Genomic DNA, 18,724 nt, shown 5'->3' with positions numbered 1-18,724 from the left:
CTCCAGACCTTGGCAGAGGCCACCCTACAGGAAAGGGAAGAAGCAGTAGTACTCCCAGGCTGGTAGGAGGGTTGTTTGGCAAGCTGGCACCAACAGCCATAGCAACTGCTTTTTAGAGGATTGAGAATACATTGTAGTAGAGCTGTTAAGATAATTTCCAAAGGCTCAGTAGGGACTGGGGTGATGCTTGTTACCAAAGAAGGCCTGAAATGTTTCTTTGTGACATCTTATGTTTGTATTAATTGTTTTCAGTGCTGACATATTACTTGCCTTCTCTCTGAGGCAAGGCTCCCCTCTGTCTTCTGAGGTCAATTAGAAGGGATAGTTCTGAGGATTTCTTCCACAGGGATCAATACAAGGAAACTGTGTTGCTGAAATCGTATCTTCTTACTTAGAAGTCCTGCAGCACTAAAGGACCCCCTATGTGCTGGTCTAGGAAGGAAAAAGCTGGGTCTTTCACTAGTGTCTGTACCCAGGCTGTTGATAGAGCTATGTGACTGGTCTCATATAGCTCCCATGATGTAGTTAGAGGAGTATCCTTGATTCTAGTGGAAGATGCAGCATTGCAGTTAGCTATGCAATATGCAATATCCTTTTGATTATGAACTAACATCTTTAAGAACTAATTCATATTGAGAAGAATTTGAATATCAAAAGTACAGTCAGAACAGAAGGATCTCCTAAATGCTTTGATGTTTGACCATATCAGCTCCTACTGGAACGGCACTTCTCGTGAGCAAGATCAGTCAAGCCGGTCAGATGGCTGGCAAAAACCTGCTGCCGGTTAGCTCACATTCACGCTAGCAGTGGTTGTCCAATACTGGGCACCTTTTAAACATTTGGAGCACTTTTGTGTGTACCTATACTCAAGATCTTTGACAGTTATCATCAAGATCATCAAAATTGAGGGTAGATGTGCAAGAAAAAGGGTCTAGACAACTCTTAACTTTGGTTTCATGCAACTATTGTAAGCATGCACCTTGATACAAGAATAGGTGATTTAATCTGTATTGAAACCAAGATTAACAACTCCACACATCAGGTGAAGGTGTTCCCTTTTGAAGAACTGGAGTTTCTAGAGTAAAGATTACAGCTGTCCTGTGTACTACTGAGTAAACCACTCTTTGCAAAGATTACTCTTATACTGCCTTAACAATAATTAATTAAAATTAATACTTAATGCAAGCTAAATTAAGGAAGAAAATTACAATATCTGAGAAGGAAGGTGTCGTGGTTTAACCCCGGCCAGCAACTAAGCACCACGCAGCTGCTGCCCTGGTGGGATGGAGGAGAGAATCAGAAGAGTAAGAGTGAGAAATACTCCTGGGTTGAGATAAGAACAGTTTAATAATTGGAACAAAATAAAGTACAATAGTAGTAGTAATAATAACAATATAACAATAATAATATACAAAGCAAGTGATGCACAATGCAATTGCTCACCACCTGCTGACCAATACCCAGCCAGTTCCCGAGCAGCGATCGCTGCCTCCTGGCCAACCCCCCCCCCCCCAGTTTGTATACTGAGCATGATGTCATATGGTATGGAATAGCCCTTTGGTCAGTTTGGATCAACTCTTCTGGCTGTGCCCCCTCCCAGCTTCTTGTGCACCTGGCAGAGCATGGGAAGCTGAAAAGTCCTTGACTAGTGTAAGCACAGCTTAGCAACAACTAAAACATCAGTGTGTTATCAGCATTATTCTCAAGCGAAATCCAAACCACAGCACTATGCCAGCTACTAGGAAGAAAATTAACTCTTTCCCAGCCAAAACCAGGACAGAAGGAAGAAGCAACTTTTATAAATTCTGGTGGTAAAACTTTCAGCCTCCAACGTATGGTATTCCTGTCTTTGTTGTGGTGTGGTGTTGGGTTTTTTTAATGACTTTTTAAATTTTATTTTAATTTCAAGTGTTATGATGGACTCTATTGTAGGTTGACAGGATTGGGCTACAGTGTGGCTGGATATGTGGCAATATAAAAGGTAACACTTTACAATATGTTATAGCCTTAACAGAAAACAGACAGGCACTTAAATGGCAGCATCTCTCTGTGTCCGGTCAAAGATAACACCATTAAACTTAAATATATTTAACTTCTAATAGATTGCTGTAGTATCAGCTTCTGTAGTATTTTGACCTTTGTTGTCATGACCTGCTTACACATAATATGGGAAGAATTCAGTATAGACCCTCATGTCCAGGTGCAGAAATGGATGTCCTTATACATAGGCATCAAATGAGATCTGTAGAAAAAACAGGTTGTGCAGGAAGGATCGTAGTGACTCTTCAAAGAAGTGAAATTTGTATGTAAACAATACTGAAGGCAGTGACTTCAGCTTTATCACAGGCTGAGGTCTTCCTGGTGATACTTCTTATCAGACTGTTGAATTCTGAGCCTGACCTCCAACATCCCTGAAGCCTCTCTTTTGATCTGCTGGTAGGAAACCTAAAGACAACATGGAAAGTACAGTATTCTCTCTTAATCTGGGGAAGGCACTTTGAATATAATGAGACTGTGTAAGCACTGTATTAGAAAAATTTGACTTGGAGGTAGTCTGAGGAGTTACGTTTCTGTTGTATGTAAGAGTCATAGAATGTCTCTGTTAATGAATGCACTTTTTCCTCAAACTGATCCAATTTAACAAGAGCATCTGTGTAGGACAAAACCCCATTGTCTGTTCTAACCGCAAATCCATTGGCTACATTACCAAGCATCCTCGAATAACATGACTAAGGAATCAGGCATTGCTTTGGAGATAGGGGCTGGCTCAGGCTCCACATGTTGGAAAACAATACAGTAATCATCTGACTTCTCACTCAGCTGAAACTCTTCAGTCCCACCACTGTGGGGAAGTGCTGCTCAGCTGTCCACTGTGATATAGGATTCATGCCTTATTCTTACAGGACAATTGTCTACTCTGCAGAACTGTGGCTCTTTGAGGGATGGTTATTACAAATCCCATGACTTTCCCATTTTTCCACTTTTGCAGACTGAACTTATTACAGACCCTTAGTTGAGAAGAAAGCAAGGGAAGCTTACAGTGTCCCACTCTTTATGCCTTCATTTGAACAAAGGACAAGATAGTCCTAGCAGCCACTGTTATTAGGTTAGTAATTGATACTACTCTCTGAGGAATGTGTATCTCTACAGTGTGATCTACACTAGCTACAACTTCTTGAAGACTTGCTATTAGTAGGTTTGTTACTTGAAGGTGTGCTATTACTTGCTGGGCAGTGGAACTCTGCAGTCCAGGGCCCCAAAGTGGCTTGCAGTTTCATTGCATGTGGCTAACAGCTGCACGATTCGTTCCCTTGCTTGTTTATTGCTGGGTAGCACTGTGGAAGAGTGAAGGACAATTTGTCTGTTAGTAAAGAAATGGTTCCTACTGCTGATGGTGGCTAAATAACCATTTTTTGGGGGAGTGGGAGAAGGGAACTTCTGTTGAAAGTTGGTATGGTCTTGTGCAGTGAGAAGCTGAGGTCTTAGGGAGGAATCTAACAAGACAAGTAAGGAACTGGGATTGGCAGTGAGAGTCAGTGAACTTGAAGGAATGCCCTTGTTTAACAGGAAGTTTTTTAGTTTTTTAGTTTTGCTGTGAAAGGAAGCCATGTTGTTGTGGGACACTTGTCAGAGATGTTCAATAGTGCAGGCAAGGAGGAAATGGATCGGGGAAGTAACATGGGGCTGGGAAACAGAGGCAGACCTTCTGATGACATAGGAGACAGGCTGAAAAAGGGGAAGAGAAACAGTGCTCTGCTGTATGGCTAGAGGGCTGTGGTGGGGAAAGGAACAAGGTTTCTGGGAACAGAGAGGGAAAGTCAGCTGGGCTTACGTTCTACTTAACATACCTGATGTGAAATGACAGTTGTAAGATATAGAAGTTTAAATGCACCGCTGCTTCTCTGACCGGTCTGGAAAGCTCTGTGTTGCTAACAAAGTTGAGTTCCAGCTCATGATTTTGAGGAAGACTTTTTCCCATTCCTCACTGTTTTCTGAGCTGTCCATGATACTTCTTTTGCTATGTCAAAAAGCAAGTGATATAATCCCTCTAGTCTTTATTTGTTAGGTGTTTATTGAGCTGGCAAGACAATGAGAATGCTAAATGCATGGAAAATCAGGTGCTTAATTGGAAGCTAGTAAGTTTTCCAAACTGTATTTTGAGAACTTGGAGTACAGATTAATTTGTCTTTAATTTTTTACCAGTAGTTTCTAAGTTTAATTTATTAATTCTTGCATCATTCTCTTTCCCCCCACCCCCCACCCCCCCCCCAAAAACAGGATGATACCCCTTTCATCTCAGACACTGATGATGAATCTTCATCATGGCCAAACACAGGAATATGTGATCAAACCCAAATATTATCCAGTAAAAAAAGTGATTTCAGGAGAACAGTCCACCGAGGGCTCATTACCACTGAGACTGGGCCAGGATCAACTTGCATCACCTTTTCAATGTGAGTACAACTGCAAAAAGTGTACTCCCTTCTTTTCTCCCCCCAAAAGCATCTCCCCCCCCGCCTTTGTAAGATCTTGAAAATTTCTTTTGTTCACCTGAATTGCAGTAACACTTCAAGACAGAAAAAGGTTAAAATAATTAAACGTGAGATAGTTCTTAGATTAGCAAATGCTCCAACATTCTGCATCCTGTTGAGAGGCAGAACTGATTTCCTGGATGAAGAAAAAAAATGAACCTGATTCACTGCTGGAATCTCATAATGCTATTTCTAGATGATAGTTTTTCCTTCAGATAAAAGGTGCTTTGTGAGCACTTGCTAGAGTAGGCATAACCATGAGCGTAGTCAGCGTAAGACGACAGTTCCCTTTACTTCAGTATGATGGATACCTTTCTTGGAAAGCTGAAGTCTGGGGTTGTGGTCTCATTGGTGACTATTTTTCTCTAATTTATTATGTGTTTATGAACTTCTGCACAGTATGGAGGCTGTATGAGAGTTTCTGCTTCATGCTTATAAAAAAAGGATTGTGTAGGTGCCCAGCTTGTGGCCTTGGCTTGTACCCCATTGTGTGGGGAGCCTGAGGACACGTTTTGGCTTAAAAGATGAAGAGCTTGATAAATTATGGGTTAGGTATTACAGAGTGTCTGCTGGCTTGATTTGGAGAAAAGTTCCTGCAGTTAAATGATGGACTGATTAACATGGAGACCTAAGGTACTTGCAGTCTCCTGACAGACTTCCTCTGCTGTAGCACAAAGAAATATGTTCTGCTGAGGATTTAGGGAAGACCCTTTCCTTCTAAATCTGTAAATATGGTTTCTTTATGTGAGTACCTTTGCATTTCTGCATTGCACTTCTTTTATCGTCTGTCCATTTATACTTCTTCCTCTTCCTCAAGTGTAAGTTCATCAATGGTTAATTAGAATCTTGGCCCTACTGGGAAGAACAGGGGGCAGCTGGTGGTCTTTTGATTAACACTTTCAGAGTGGTGAAGTATACTGCTTGCAAAGCACTACATCCCTTTCTTAGAAGCTTCAAAAAGATATTTAATCACATTGTCAACATCAACCAATAGTCCCTTTTGCAAATAAGATATCATGGCTTTTCTTCCAGCCAGCTGTAATTTTCCTCCAAGTAAGATATTGGTGGCCACCGAGATGGGATAGTGTCCCTCTCCTCTGACAAAGAGTATGCAAATCCCAGATTGTATAGTTCTCCCAGTACTTGGAGTGACTGTTGCTGGTTGGATTCTGGCCAAAAAATCTTCACTTTTGCTGCCTTCTTTACGGCAGTTTGACTCAGTCTACCTTAGATACTACTCAGTATTGCTTGCAAGTACCAAGCTGCCACTAAATGAATGGGTTGTGTGAAATTTTTTTTTTTTTCCTATCATAGCATAAGGAAATAAATCCATGCAACTCTCAGACAAAAGAGCCAGTGCTTCTAGCTCTTTCTAGCTTATTGGAGCTCCTCTGTTCATTGTAGCACTCTGAGGGACATAACTTGGAGAAGGAAAGGCAGAGGCTGGAGATACAGAGTATTTGTTATCAAATCCTAAGCAGTGTCTCAGTGAGAGGTGCATTAGTAAAACATTCTACCTTTATCAGAAAGCCCATGATTCCTAAAACACCCAAAGGACAGATAGTTAAAACAGTTTTTTGTGGCCTGATAAGATCAGTTCTGACTTCAGTGTTGCCTCAGAACTAAAACGCAGGACTAAGTCTGAGGCTATTTGTACAGTGGTTGAAATTTCTGATACCAGGCTTCTGAGCAGCCTAAAAAAGGTTACTTTACCTGTTTTGCATCCATTTCTACATTTGTGAGATGGGAGTTGGTGACTGCAAATTCTGATGAAGCGGCTTAGATATCTGCTAGTATGCAGCGCAGTTTGAGCTGTGTGTGGTTAGAGTTTAAGGCTGTATATCTCTAGCCTGAACAGAAGACCTAGAATGTGGCCAGCTATAGCTATTTAGGGTGGCTTCTGGTTTCTAGAGGTGCTGGAATGGACTCCAAGTATAGAAGACTACTTGTTTCCATAAAAATTGAGTGTTAAACTTCAACTGTCAGTATTTTAATGTTAGGGATGTTTGAATTAATTACAGTGAGGTAAGACTAGGATGTGAAATTTCATGTCAGGTGTTCTGTGATAACAACTAATATGCAGTTCCTAGCCCTGATGTGAACTGAGGGATGAGCTCTTGCGAATTATGTCATGCTTATGGCAGAGTTGACATTCATTGTCTAGTTAATATGAGGAAATCTATGATAGTGGCTGTTGATCTCGTGGTATTTTGTCACTGCTGTTAAATGCATAATCTTGTTTCATGGCAGAGCCTCTTATTTCATTGAGCCGAAGGAATCAGTAATGGCAACGTGGAGATCCTTGAAAAGGAAGAGGGGAAAATGTAATGATTTTATTAAAAAGCAAAAGCCAGAAAGTTAGTACTGAATACTTCAAGACCTTTTTTTTCCCCTTATCATTAAATAACTTTTTTTCAGAGAAGAGAAAAAATAGTAGCCGTATCCTACTTGGTGGCATCACCTGAGAGTTCATAGTTATCAATTAACATGGGGTGCAAAGCAAGTCATTCTGTTATATTTTCCAAGCATTTCTATGCATTTCATTTTGAAGTATTAACACTGTGACAGAGATTGGCATCTGTGAAAGATGTACTCCATAGCATAAATCTATTTTTCCAGCTGTAGCAGCAACTGGTGTTGATTGTTCTGGACTTCTGCAAATTATTTCAATCCTGTGACATGAAATGGATGGACTTGAAACTGGAACAAGTGTCAGTCCTGAGATGCCTTTAGAGACAGGTCTGTCCTGGCAGGGGCAAATGAGATGTGAGCTAATGTTACTTTGGGAGGAAAACTGCCAACCCTGAGTAGGTGCTTCTGGGCATCTTCTGATTCATAGACAGTCAGCCATGTTTGACTGTCCTATTATAGTGTTGCCAGATCAGCTTTTGGAGATATTAGGGAAAACATGTTAAAGATTAGTCACGTTAAACATTTTTCAATTAAAATTCATTTAAGGTTCGTCCTGGAACCTTTACTGTGGTGTACTTATGGGCAGTTTAATTTCTCTGGTAGCTTTCAGAACATGTAGTATAGTAGTCTTATTAAAGACAGCAAAATGGTCTGTTCTTTTTTTTCCTTTTAAACTGAATTTTACTGTAAAGTTATATAGCACATTAACAGAGCTTGAAAATTCAGTAAACCATGGCAGTTAAAAAAGAGCATTTAAAGTCATCCTGGGACGTGAAATGCAGTTGCCTGCCAGGAGCCATTTCTACTATCAAGCATTTTGATCTTTTGTGCTGTGGGATATACATCTTCTCCTAAGAATAGCTAGTGTAATTAGTCATAAACCTTGCATAAAAATTTTAAGTTCTTTAGTGCTAAATTTGCAATTCTCATTCATTGTGCCTAGTGAGGGAGGCTGTTACAGTCATTCATAGTGATTTTTTTTAAAAAGTCTTGTTTTTTAAAAACAAGAACAAACCAAAAACCCACCCTGGAAATAATGTTAAAGATCTTGAATTAAACATTTTTTGAGTTTACTGACTCATTTGAATTTTCAGAACGGTCAAAGTTTTACTCCATAATTGATTCTGTCTCCTTATGCCTAGTATTGTAATGCAGTTTTATTTATATGGCCATGTGTTGCTTTTTTTCAAAGAGCTCATATCACATTCAGTACAGAAAGAGAGAAAAATCAGGACCTATAAATAGGGCATTGTATAACTTTAAAGTGCTTGCCTTCAGAGCTGAAATGCTGTTCTGCTCGCATGCTTCTAAATCATCTGTTGTTAAAGGTATTGCACTGTAAAGCATCTGTCTGATTCTATTTAATCAGTATGCTGGTATATTTAAGCTACTGCAAATTAATCTTCAGATATCTTTGTGCAGAATTAGTAAATACTTAAGGGTAAGGCTTTGGAAATTCAGAGCCTTCTCCAGCAAATGAAAATAGCTCATGTTGGATAGACTGACAGCTGTAGAAAAAGTATAAATATGGTTTAGCATGAGTAGAAAGATTGAATATATAGTGATGAAAATAAGCTTGCAGTGGAATTGATATGATCAGCAAAGAATAACTGAAAAGGATGAGATCATGTGGATCTCAACATTTGTAATGTAAACATCAAAAATACTTTGACATGTAGCTGAGCCAGCCAAATAGCCTGTCTTACATAAGCTCACCGTGAGCGCTGAGTAATTCTCAAGGGATGCACTGCTTTCTTAAAAGTACATACCGGCACACTTGACCTATAATCTGCCTGAATATTTGAAACCTCAGGGTTAAAAATCCTTTAAGAGTCTAACAGTAGCAATGGCATCAGCACAGAAACTTCAACTGTAAAATTCTGTTTGCAACCTAGTAGTCTATGAAACAGTAGGAAGATGATACTTCTGGTAATTCAGGTACATCTACCTCAGACATTTTCCAATGCTCTTTTAATGGTACTTTTAAATAGTAACCACTAGTCAGCATGAGCTGAGCATGGATCCTCTAAACATCAGTGCTGATCTCCCTGGCTTTGTAAATGTAATGCTGAAGAAAATTAGTTAAAGGAGTTCTGTGCTATTTCTTTTGGTCTAAAATGTATAATTATGTTATAATAAGCAAATTCTAAACGGAATGTGTGCTTTCTGGAATTTCTTTCAAGACAGTTATTGTGAGAACTGCTTATAAGAGGCTAGGGAGTTCTCAGTTTCACTCTATCCACTTCTGGTGTTAAATGATTGTTCAGAAAATGCATTTAAATATATGCCTCATTTTCCAGCCTGAGATGGTTGAGGGCTAGTTGTTAGTGGCATTGTGCATTTTGCCCATTGAGCTGAAAAAAGTGGAATTTCTGTTTCTGAAATCAATTGTCTGGTGGTGTCGGAGTTAGTGTTGCCTGCATGCGTAGGGCACTTTCGCACACCCCTCACCGGGCTACAGTTCCCCATATGCATAATGATGCTGCTGCTGCTTCCATATTAGAGGCATATTATGAAAATATATTAATTAGCAGCTGAGGGGACCAGAAATCACACTAAAAGCAAAAAGAATACTCAAGAGTAGGTATAGAGTACCTTACACACAGCTGGAACAGCATTGTGTGAAGTAAATAAAGCATGTGTTTATGTAACATAGTTATCCCAAGGATAAATATATGTGTAAGAAGGAAAATGACCCTAATCTGTTTATTCAGAAAGACAATAAGAAATATATGTGAATTTTCCAATTGAAGTTGCATGTTAAGTTTATACAATTAAATAGTATGGAAGACTTTTTTCCTTTCTTTCAGGTGGATGGGTGTTTTTTGATCTTCACCAAAATTCCTTATAAAATGCATTAAGGAGACTTGTCTCCTTTCTATTTTGGGTAGAAAATGAAAACATGTCTTGGATTCAAGTAGTACAGGTTACATAATTGTTAGTGAATACAGGCTTGCAGCACCCTACAATGGCTTTAGTTGTGTGTGGTGCGGCTTGAAGTTGGACAAGTATGTGTGTATGGGTATTAGACTCTCAGAATCTGCACATGGTTCTGTGGGCAGCACTTAAATCCTTGTGTAAAGATGAAGCCAAAACAATCATATCAAAGTCATGTAACTGTTCGAACTATCAATACATTATATTGCTTCATATTTTACAACATAATTTTACATATGTTTATATACATGAAATAAGATTAATGTAGAAGAAAATGACCCACTACTTAGAACTGTGATGTGCAGAATACTCTGTTGCAATTTTGGCATAACAATAGCTTTCCTACTATTGGAAGCACAATACACTGATAACTTAGAGAAGCTCTTCTTTAAGCTCATACATAATTTACACATGCTGGTTTCACTAATGACTTCATAGGTTGATTTAAGCAAAAACAGGTGTTGCTTTGAAATTCCAATTTAAACTATTTTTGTGAAATTGCACCATTCTGACTTCACTACGTGACACTTAGATCATATTAATAATATTTCCCCATCAGTAAGTATGGATAAACAGCTGTAAAATACATAAATGTTTTACTGTTTAAAACAATGTATACAGAGATATGACACTTGTTCCATGTAAATGCATCTGTATGATTTGACATTCTACCACTATTCAGTGTCTGTTGACTTCAGGGGAAAAGCTCCCTCAAGTCTTCAGTGGTCAGATATTCTTTCCACCCTTCTTGGTATTTGTTTGTGGAACCTCTCTGTGTAAACAGCAAAGTAATTCTCTCACTGGCTTGTCTTAACTAGAGCATTGCATTGTGTTTCTTGTAACTTCTGCCTACCTACGTATGTATGGATATTAAAGTTGAATGCTGGTAACTTTTCTAAATAAAATTTTTTGGGAAACTTGGAGGTAAGGGAGGGATGTTAAGGCTATGCTCTGATTAAACAAGGTGTAGCCAGCAGAATGAGGTGGGTAAAAAGAGAATGAACAGTTAGAATACTAAGAAGCAGGAATAACTGAAAAATGACAACACAGTCTGTTTGCAGGGAATGTAGAGTCAAATTCACTTCAGTTACTCATGAGAACTGACATTCATGTCATGCTCCTGAGGTTGTACATAATCAAATACAGATAAGGGACTGGGGCAAGTGTATAATGTCAGGGACTCTTGTTTTGTTTTCTCAAATGCAAAACACTTGCATGTGTGTTTGATGCCTTTGCTGCCCTTCAAGAGGGGAGGGATATTTTTCAGGGACATTCTAAAACATTTAAGAAAAAGTTTTGGTGCAGTCAGCATCAGGGTCAAACAACAGTGTGGCTCTTTTGATGACAAAACCTGAACAATTTTGGTAAAGCATCCTTTTCCTCTCTCCCATTTAAGAGCATTACCCATACTGCTGTTGAAAGGCATGACAGTTCAGAACAGCCATTTAAAGTTTGCATTTGATTCCAGTGGGACTTGGAAGCAAGAGGCTGAACTCCAAATATAAATTAAGAGGCTTAACTAGATTCATGCTAATGCAGTTAACTCGATCAAATCAAGCAGCACATTTACTTTGCTTTTGCTTTAAAGAGAGTGACAAATTTTGGGGGAAAAAAAAACAACAAAAAACCCCCAAAAACAAATTAAAAAAAAACCCCAACACCCCCCCCCCCCCCCAAATGAACATAGTTTCTTTAAACAGTTAGAAAAGATTGGAGTTCTTTGAAATTCTTGGAGACAGAACAATTCTGTATGAATACAAACTACTTCTCTCAATATACTATAGCTGCAGGCATTTTAACAATACCCTTTCTAAGCTGTCTTTGTGATTGTTTGTGTATCCATAAAGGGCTCCCAAATGAAAAGGCCAGTAAATCAGCATCCCCAAAAAAGTACTGTATTTTTCTCTTTCGAGTCCGAAAAGATCTTATGGCCCTGAGCTCACCAATAATTGAATGTCTGCGTGACAGGCAGAGGGTGCTGGTGCTTTTATAGGAACTAATTTAAATGCTACATTCACCCAAAAATGAATGATCATCTCTCTATGTTTTAAAATATGGAGGCCAAGACTGATAAACAGCAGTGTGGGGAAAAATGTTGGAAAAACAGATTGGTGATCTGGCAAACAATTAAGATCAGTTCAAAACGTGTTATAGCTAGGGGAAAACACAGACTGAGACAAATGCATCTCAACTGCTGTGATGAAAGAGAATTGGCTCCAAAACCAAAGATTTCTCAAGAAGAAAAAGAGAAGAGGCTTTCCAGAAAATTCTGTAGGGGAAAACCTCTATGACGTGTTCGAAAAATAGTAATTTAGCTGGATATAGACACTGATTGAATCCACACAAATAAACATTAAAAGTCCCTTAGCCAAGCTAACTCCACTGTTGCTGTGATACAAGACTTGGATACCAAGAATTGGTTCTGACTGTTGCAAGTAGCTAAGTCTGGTTTTCCTCATAGGCGATGTGAAAGTGCTCTTCTCTGATGTCAGTGCCGTCACCCATGCCAGAAGGAACAAACAAATGTTGACAAAAAAAGTACTGCACGAAGAAGGTCCTTTCATACATAGTGAAACTGAGATTTCGGAACCAGTGACATCCTTACTTCTGTCATCATTTTTTCCCCCTTCAGAAAATTAAAGGAAAAAAAGATGTTGGCTTCATGCAGTGCTGAGAGAGAAGATTTTTTAATGGTGATTCAGCATGTGGAGAGGGCTATGTTCATTTATAACTTAATTCCATGACGTTCTGTCCTTTGTCACTGTTTACAGTTTGTTGACTTCCTTAGTGCTTTTCAGTTGCTTCCTTTCAGGAAATGGAATGTAAGGGAATATACTTAGTAAGGTAATATTAATTTAATTTTTATTCCCTATTCTTCCTGGAAATGGTAAACATTTTTAGTGTGTTGCACCTAAGACTTGGTTTTTCATTTAAGGGAGTCACGTACCCTGGGAGGGGGAAACTGTGTCTATCTCAAGAATCTATTTTCTAAAGAAGTAACACTCTTCCAACTTAAGACTTGTAATACTATCATAGGGCAGGGTAAAGTCTGTTGTCTTGATTGTGAAAGGAGCTCAGATAATTACCTTAGGCAAAATGTATCATTTCGGAAGAGTGAGATCAGGTGAGGGTGAGTCTCATTTCCGGTGTATAAAGGCCTAATTCAGACCTTGAAAGAGTCCTGTTTATAAAGTGGACACTAAGGGTTGTATTTAGCTGGTAATACTAAAGTGTCAATGGCACTAATAACGTGTGTTCATCTGTGCCCACCTGAGCTCCTCTGTGGCTGTAAGTCTGTGTGTAAAGATGCTAACTTCACTTACCTGAACATGCAATTCCTGCAGTAGTACCTGCAGTAGCCCCCATCAGCAGAAAATTGCTTGTGGCGGGCTGTGAACTCATTGCTGCTTCAGTACAGCTGAGATGAGGGTTGTGTAGAATGGCTTTCTGTGCTAGACATAAAGACAATTGTCTGTCTCTAAATGTGGTTTTTTGGCTTTTGTTCCCTTATCCCTCAAGTGAATGCTTTTTGGGTCCAGATGTGCTTTAGGTAGATAAGAATCTGGGTAACTTGAATGAGTTAAAAAAGGCTTGTGGACCTGAGTCCTGTGCTGGGTTGCTTACAGCTGGAGTTGTCTCCAACCCTAAGCCTGAAGCATGGATATGAACTTTCAAGCATGAGACTCTTGAAGAGCTTGAAGTTCTGTTTCAGGACAAGTGCTTTGCTCTGAAGAAGACAGGCCATCTGGGTGCTAATATTTTGCTTAATTCCCACCTGGACCTGCAGCTGAAGCACTCGTCTGCCTGCCCACCCTTAAAAGTGCAGTCAGCTAAGCCTTGTTAAACTCTCCTGCAGGATTAAGCTCCCTAAGGAGCACTATAGCATAGTAATGGTTGGGTTTAGAACCCAGCTGTAGTGAAGATTTGCCCGGTTCCTCAAAGAAATGGGCCTGAGACCTAAAAGGATTTGAACTATGTAGTCTTATGTCCTCAGTGTTTCCTGTTTAATGGGTTGGGCACATTCTTGTTCAGTGTGCTGGTTAGGCTGCTTGCTCCCTTATACAAGAGACCTCAGACTGATTAGCGGTATAACTCAAGGCTAAAATTTAAGCTTTTTAGCATCGTATCCATTTGTGGATCTAGTCTACTTGCAATACCTTTAAAACAAGCAAACAAAAACCAGATTAAAAGAATTATCCCCCAATAAATTTAATTTAACAGAGTTGAGGCCATTCTGTCAGACATCTCAAATCACATTGCAGTCTCTTAATTTATTTAGGTTGGTATATTTTTCTGGAACATCCTAAACTATGTAAAGGGAAATGATAATTATATTTCCTACTACCAACTATTGATAAGAGTTTTTAAAATTGCTTTACGCATGGAAAATGGCTGTAGTTCAAGACAGGATGTTTGTTGCCTGAGGATTGCATGTAGAGAATATTTGAGTGGTAAAAAAAGACAAGGAAGACAAAAGGTGATTTATAAAACCTGCTGACAGAAATCCTAGATTTCAAATCTGTGTGATTTGTGTGTCATACATTTGCACAGGACAAAAATGATAGTAATTACTGTGAATTCCTCTGACTTGCTCTAAAAAGGCTGTGTCAGTAAGAGAATTTATCAGCAAAGGGCTCCTGGGGGGCATGTAAATACAGTTATGAATGTCTTTCAATACGATCTCAACACTTGTACCTGCATGTGCTCCTTTGATACTTAAGTGACAGCCATACATATAAAACACAACAGGCCTGTGTTGTAGACTGCAGAGAGTTTGTCAGAATCTGCCAAAATTCATTAAGAAAACCTAATTGAATGGAGCAAGTTTTGCTGTAGTAAATTGCTTCAAACAATACACTGTTTACCTTGATCTCTTATCTTAAACTGAGATTAAGAGAATTGAAGAGTGGGTTACTTGCCTCTCCCAGAATAGGTTTTGGGTTTGTTTGGGTGGGGGCGGGGGGGGCGGTGAGTGTGATGAGGAAAACAGCAGAAGTCCTTCTCTCTGCTGTGACAGGGAGCAAGGAAGAGATTGTATCCCTGTGATAATCGGGAAGGAAGCAGATACCTTCTTTTCAGTTACCTTCTTCCTTACCCTTGGAAGCATCAAGTCTTCTGGATGATTTCTTTGCCTGTCTGTCAAAGATGCTGAAGAAGCAAGCAGGGCTTAAAAAGAGGGTAAAGAAACAAGAGTGCAACAGAAGCAAGAAGTCCGACAGCTCATTTCTGACTGGAGGGAGAAGATTGTGGTAGGAACATCTAAACAAGACAGGAGGAGGAAATGATGTGAAGATGTAGTGACATGGCTAGTCAGAAATAGGTATATGGAGAAGTGTGTGTAATAGTGATGGAAGCAATAAGAATGACAACAAAAAGAAGCTGTGGAGATCACTGTTCAGTTACTATCATAGTAGGTAGCTGGATTGTGTTTTGCTCTTTGGAGCCCCATTGGTTTGCATAAAGACAATAGAACTGAATACTTGAAAAGTGACAAAATATCAAAGGTTAAGCTGTATTAACTAATGAAATACCTGTAAGATCATACAAATGCAACAAAAATAAGGAGTTACAGAAGAAGCAGAGGGAATGCTGGAATTAATTGCATGTCAATAAAGTATAGCTATAGCTGTCTAGAGACATGGTAATTAAGTACAGCTTGACATACTGCTGCCTTGTTCAAAATGTTTGACTGAGTGGGTACGCACACATACAGCTCACCTCATCCAGAACTGTGGGAAGTACTTTTAAGCATCAGAGAAGGCATTGGATCTTGGATGAAATAAAGCTGGGTCATCTTATTTTTTATTTCATTGCCATGTCCAATTTCTCCCAGTGCTTGTGAAAAGAGAACCAGGTGTGAGGCGTGCAAGTGTACTGTAACAAAGTTTCTGGAAAGAGCAAAGATGCAGTGCCCTACCTGAAGATAGGCATTGTATATTGAAGCAAAAAATGAAATTGCCCAGCAGCTGTGCCTTGCCTTTTTGAATCCATGTGGTTTTCAGACTTGTTTGTGCTTGTGACTGTTACAGAAAGAATAAGGCTCTTATTCTGCCTGGTTTTCAGATGGGCGAGGCTTGAATGCAGGAGGTTTGAATGCAGAAGGTTTTACTCAGAGCAGAGTAAGGGCTGAGTTGGGTCCTCCTAAGGTCATGTAAGGTATGTTCCACATTCGCTTCACTGGGGTGACATCCGTATCAACAGATCAGAAGGGGATTTGGGAGATCTGTCCCCCTTTGGCCTAGCCTGCAGACTGGGTCTGAGTATGAAATACCAATATTGCACTGTTGGGGGAGAAAATAAGTTATACCAACAGAAGCATTTTATGTAAGTTGTATTAAGTAATCCTGCTGCTCTCCCCAATGCTGATCAGATGTCAGCTGCAGTATGCAATACAAGAAAGACATTGAGTTGCTGGAGCGTGTTCAGAGACGGGCAACAAGGCTGGTGAAGGGTCTGGAGCACAGGCCTTATGAGGAGCGGCTGAGGGAACTGGGGTTGTTTAGCCTGGAGAAGAGGAGGCTGAGAGGAGACCTTATCGCTCTCTACAACTACCTGAAAGGAGGTAGTAGTGAGGTGGGTGTTGGTCTCTTCTCCCAAGTAGCTAGCGATAGGACGAGAGGAAATGGGCTTAAGCTGCGCCAGGGGAGGTTTAGGCTGGAAATTAGGAAAAATGTCTTTACGGAAAGGGTGGTCAAGCATTGGAACAGGCTGCCCAGAGAGGTGGTGGAGTCACCATCCCTGGAAGTGTTCAAAAAACGGGTAGATGTGGCACTTTCGGGACATGGTTTAGTCTAGTCTACCCTTGATTGGTTTAGTGTGGACTTGGTAGTGTAGGTTAATGGTTGGACTGGATGATCTTAAAGGTCTTTTCCAACCTAGACGATTCTATGATTCTATGATTGTCTAGTTTTGGACAGTGTATTTGAAGAAAGATGAGGACCAAGTGAGTGGTATCAAAAGCAAAACAAGAAAGAATGGAGGTCTGCAAAATCTGGCCTGTTAGACTGAAAAAGTTTGGATGGTTTTGGTCTGGAGAAAATGAGACTGAGGAAGATTCAAGGTAGCAGTCTTCAAGTATGTTAGACATTGATCCACAGAGGAATGAGGTTCTGTCAGAGTTTGCTGTAGCTAAGGCAGGGCAATAATACACTTGAATTGCAACAGGGGAAATGTGGGTTAGGTATGAGGAATACCTTTATAATAGAGGCTGAAGCACTGGAATACATTCCTTAGGGAGGCTGTGGAATCTGCATAATAGAAGGTTTTGAGAATAGGCTGGACAAACTTTTTGTGTAATGCTGCTGTTTCATGCTGTGTTGGGAGAAAGAAGAGAAGGGGAGATTAGGTGATCTCAGAATCTCTTTCAGTCCTTTCTATGCCTAGGAAGGGCTGTATTCCTCTCAATGTGTAATCTGAAATTTAGGGAAAATCTGCCTCTGGTCTGTATGTGAATCTAGTGTGTCTTTTTTTTCTCTTTTCTTTCCCCCCCGCCCCCCGCTTAGCTCATAGCATGAGTAAATCTTCCAGACTAAGATGCATGATAGCCAAGTTTCAACTTGTTCTGATCTTTGGGAACTAGGCTTTGGATTTTTTTTATTTGTTTTAAATTGATGACTAAGTGGGGATAAGATAGAACTTCCTCATGTATTGTCAAAAGTGTAAAAAGGTCATTTGACAATAGTTCTAGAAGCTTAACTATTTTACTTACGTGGTTGATTTTTATACAATGTCAGCTTTCCCTTTGGCTGAACAAGCGTATCTAGTAGTAAGGACTAAACCAGGTGGACTGGTGAAATAACTGGGAGACACCTGTTTTAGGAAATAAGTCATTTCCTTCTGCTTCTTTACTTCTTTTCTGTCAGCATTTAATTAAGAGAAAAGAGAGGGAGTTGGTCATCTGAGAATTTAAAATGTTGAATCTGTTTGCTGTTCAAAACCTTATCAGCTTTGATTTGAGAAGATAGATTTTCATTCCAAAGTTGTCTTCATGCATCATAGTTATAATTTGAAAACACGAAACTGCGTGAGATAATCTATTGTCTTTGGGAAGAGAATGTAATTTTAAAATAGAACCTTCAGGTCTGATGAGATTCTGTGTCAATACACATATGAAAACTTACTGGGTTCAGTGCAGAAGTAGGGTGTCATGAAAACAGAGTAGTGTATATCATTCTTGGAGGTACTAATGGAAAGCCTACAGTTTGCTTAGTTCTGTCTCCTCAGGAGACTTGCCTCAGGATATTTGTTGTAAGTGAAGGTATTTAAAAAAAAAAAAACCGCAACCAAAACCCAAAACCACAAACCACTCTAAAAGTAGAGTCAGGCAGAAGTTTTGTGCAAGGATTATGGGAGAGGTATGTGTAAGCTCCACCAGCCGAGTCCACAGTATAAGCCATTGCTTGTGATTTTTATTGTGACTCCTTTTAATTAGATCACTGTGAAGCACAAAAAATCATACACACAATAACATAATAATTTTTCAACACATTAAAATATTTTCTTCTCTTCTCCCCACTTGACCTATGAGACAGTACAGTGTAGTCATCTTTCTAACTGAATATCAGTTCTGCTTTCACTAGTGTTGCTAGCCCATTGTCTTCTTGCAAAACGGACATGCCACAAATCTTCTGAGATCCACTACAGCTATTGAATACTGTCTAGCTAAATGTTTGCAGAATGCTGGAGCTGTGAGGGCAGCCATAAAACCAAGAAAAAAATGGGTTTATAGAAAATATTCTAGAAAGAAATGAAGGCTGAGTAGCATTACAGACAAATGGATGTAGGAGGTTGAGGAGGAATCCTTCACCTTATACAACTCTGCCTGGGCATGGCTGTGTGAGCTG

At 39.6% G+C, this 18,724-nt stretch overlaps 1 protein-coding gene across 1 annotated transcript in view; it reads left to right on the top strand.

Annotated features, from left to right (window-relative positions):
- The window catches only part of LTBP1 (latent transforming growth factor beta binding protein 1), a 204,995-nt gene that overhangs the window by 48,131 nt on the left and 138,140 nt on the right, over positions 1–18,724 (top strand). Inside the window, exon 4 of the mRNA XM_075708573.1 lies at positions 4,279–4,454. Within this exon, the coding sequence (XP_075564688.1) occupies positions 4,279–4,454 (176 nt within the window). The remainder of the gene's footprint in view (positions 1–4,278; positions 4,455–18,724) is intronic.

The sequence above is a fragment of the Pelecanus crispus genome, chromosome 3 (genome assembly GCF_030463565.1).
Source record: "Pelecanus crispus isolate bPelCri1 chromosome 3, bPelCri1.pri, whole genome shotgun sequence".
Taxonomy (NCBI): Eukaryota; Metazoa; Chordata; class Aves; order Pelecaniformes; family Pelecanidae; genus Pelecanus; species Pelecanus crispus.
This window is presented reverse-complemented; position numbering and strand designations above follow the sequence as displayed.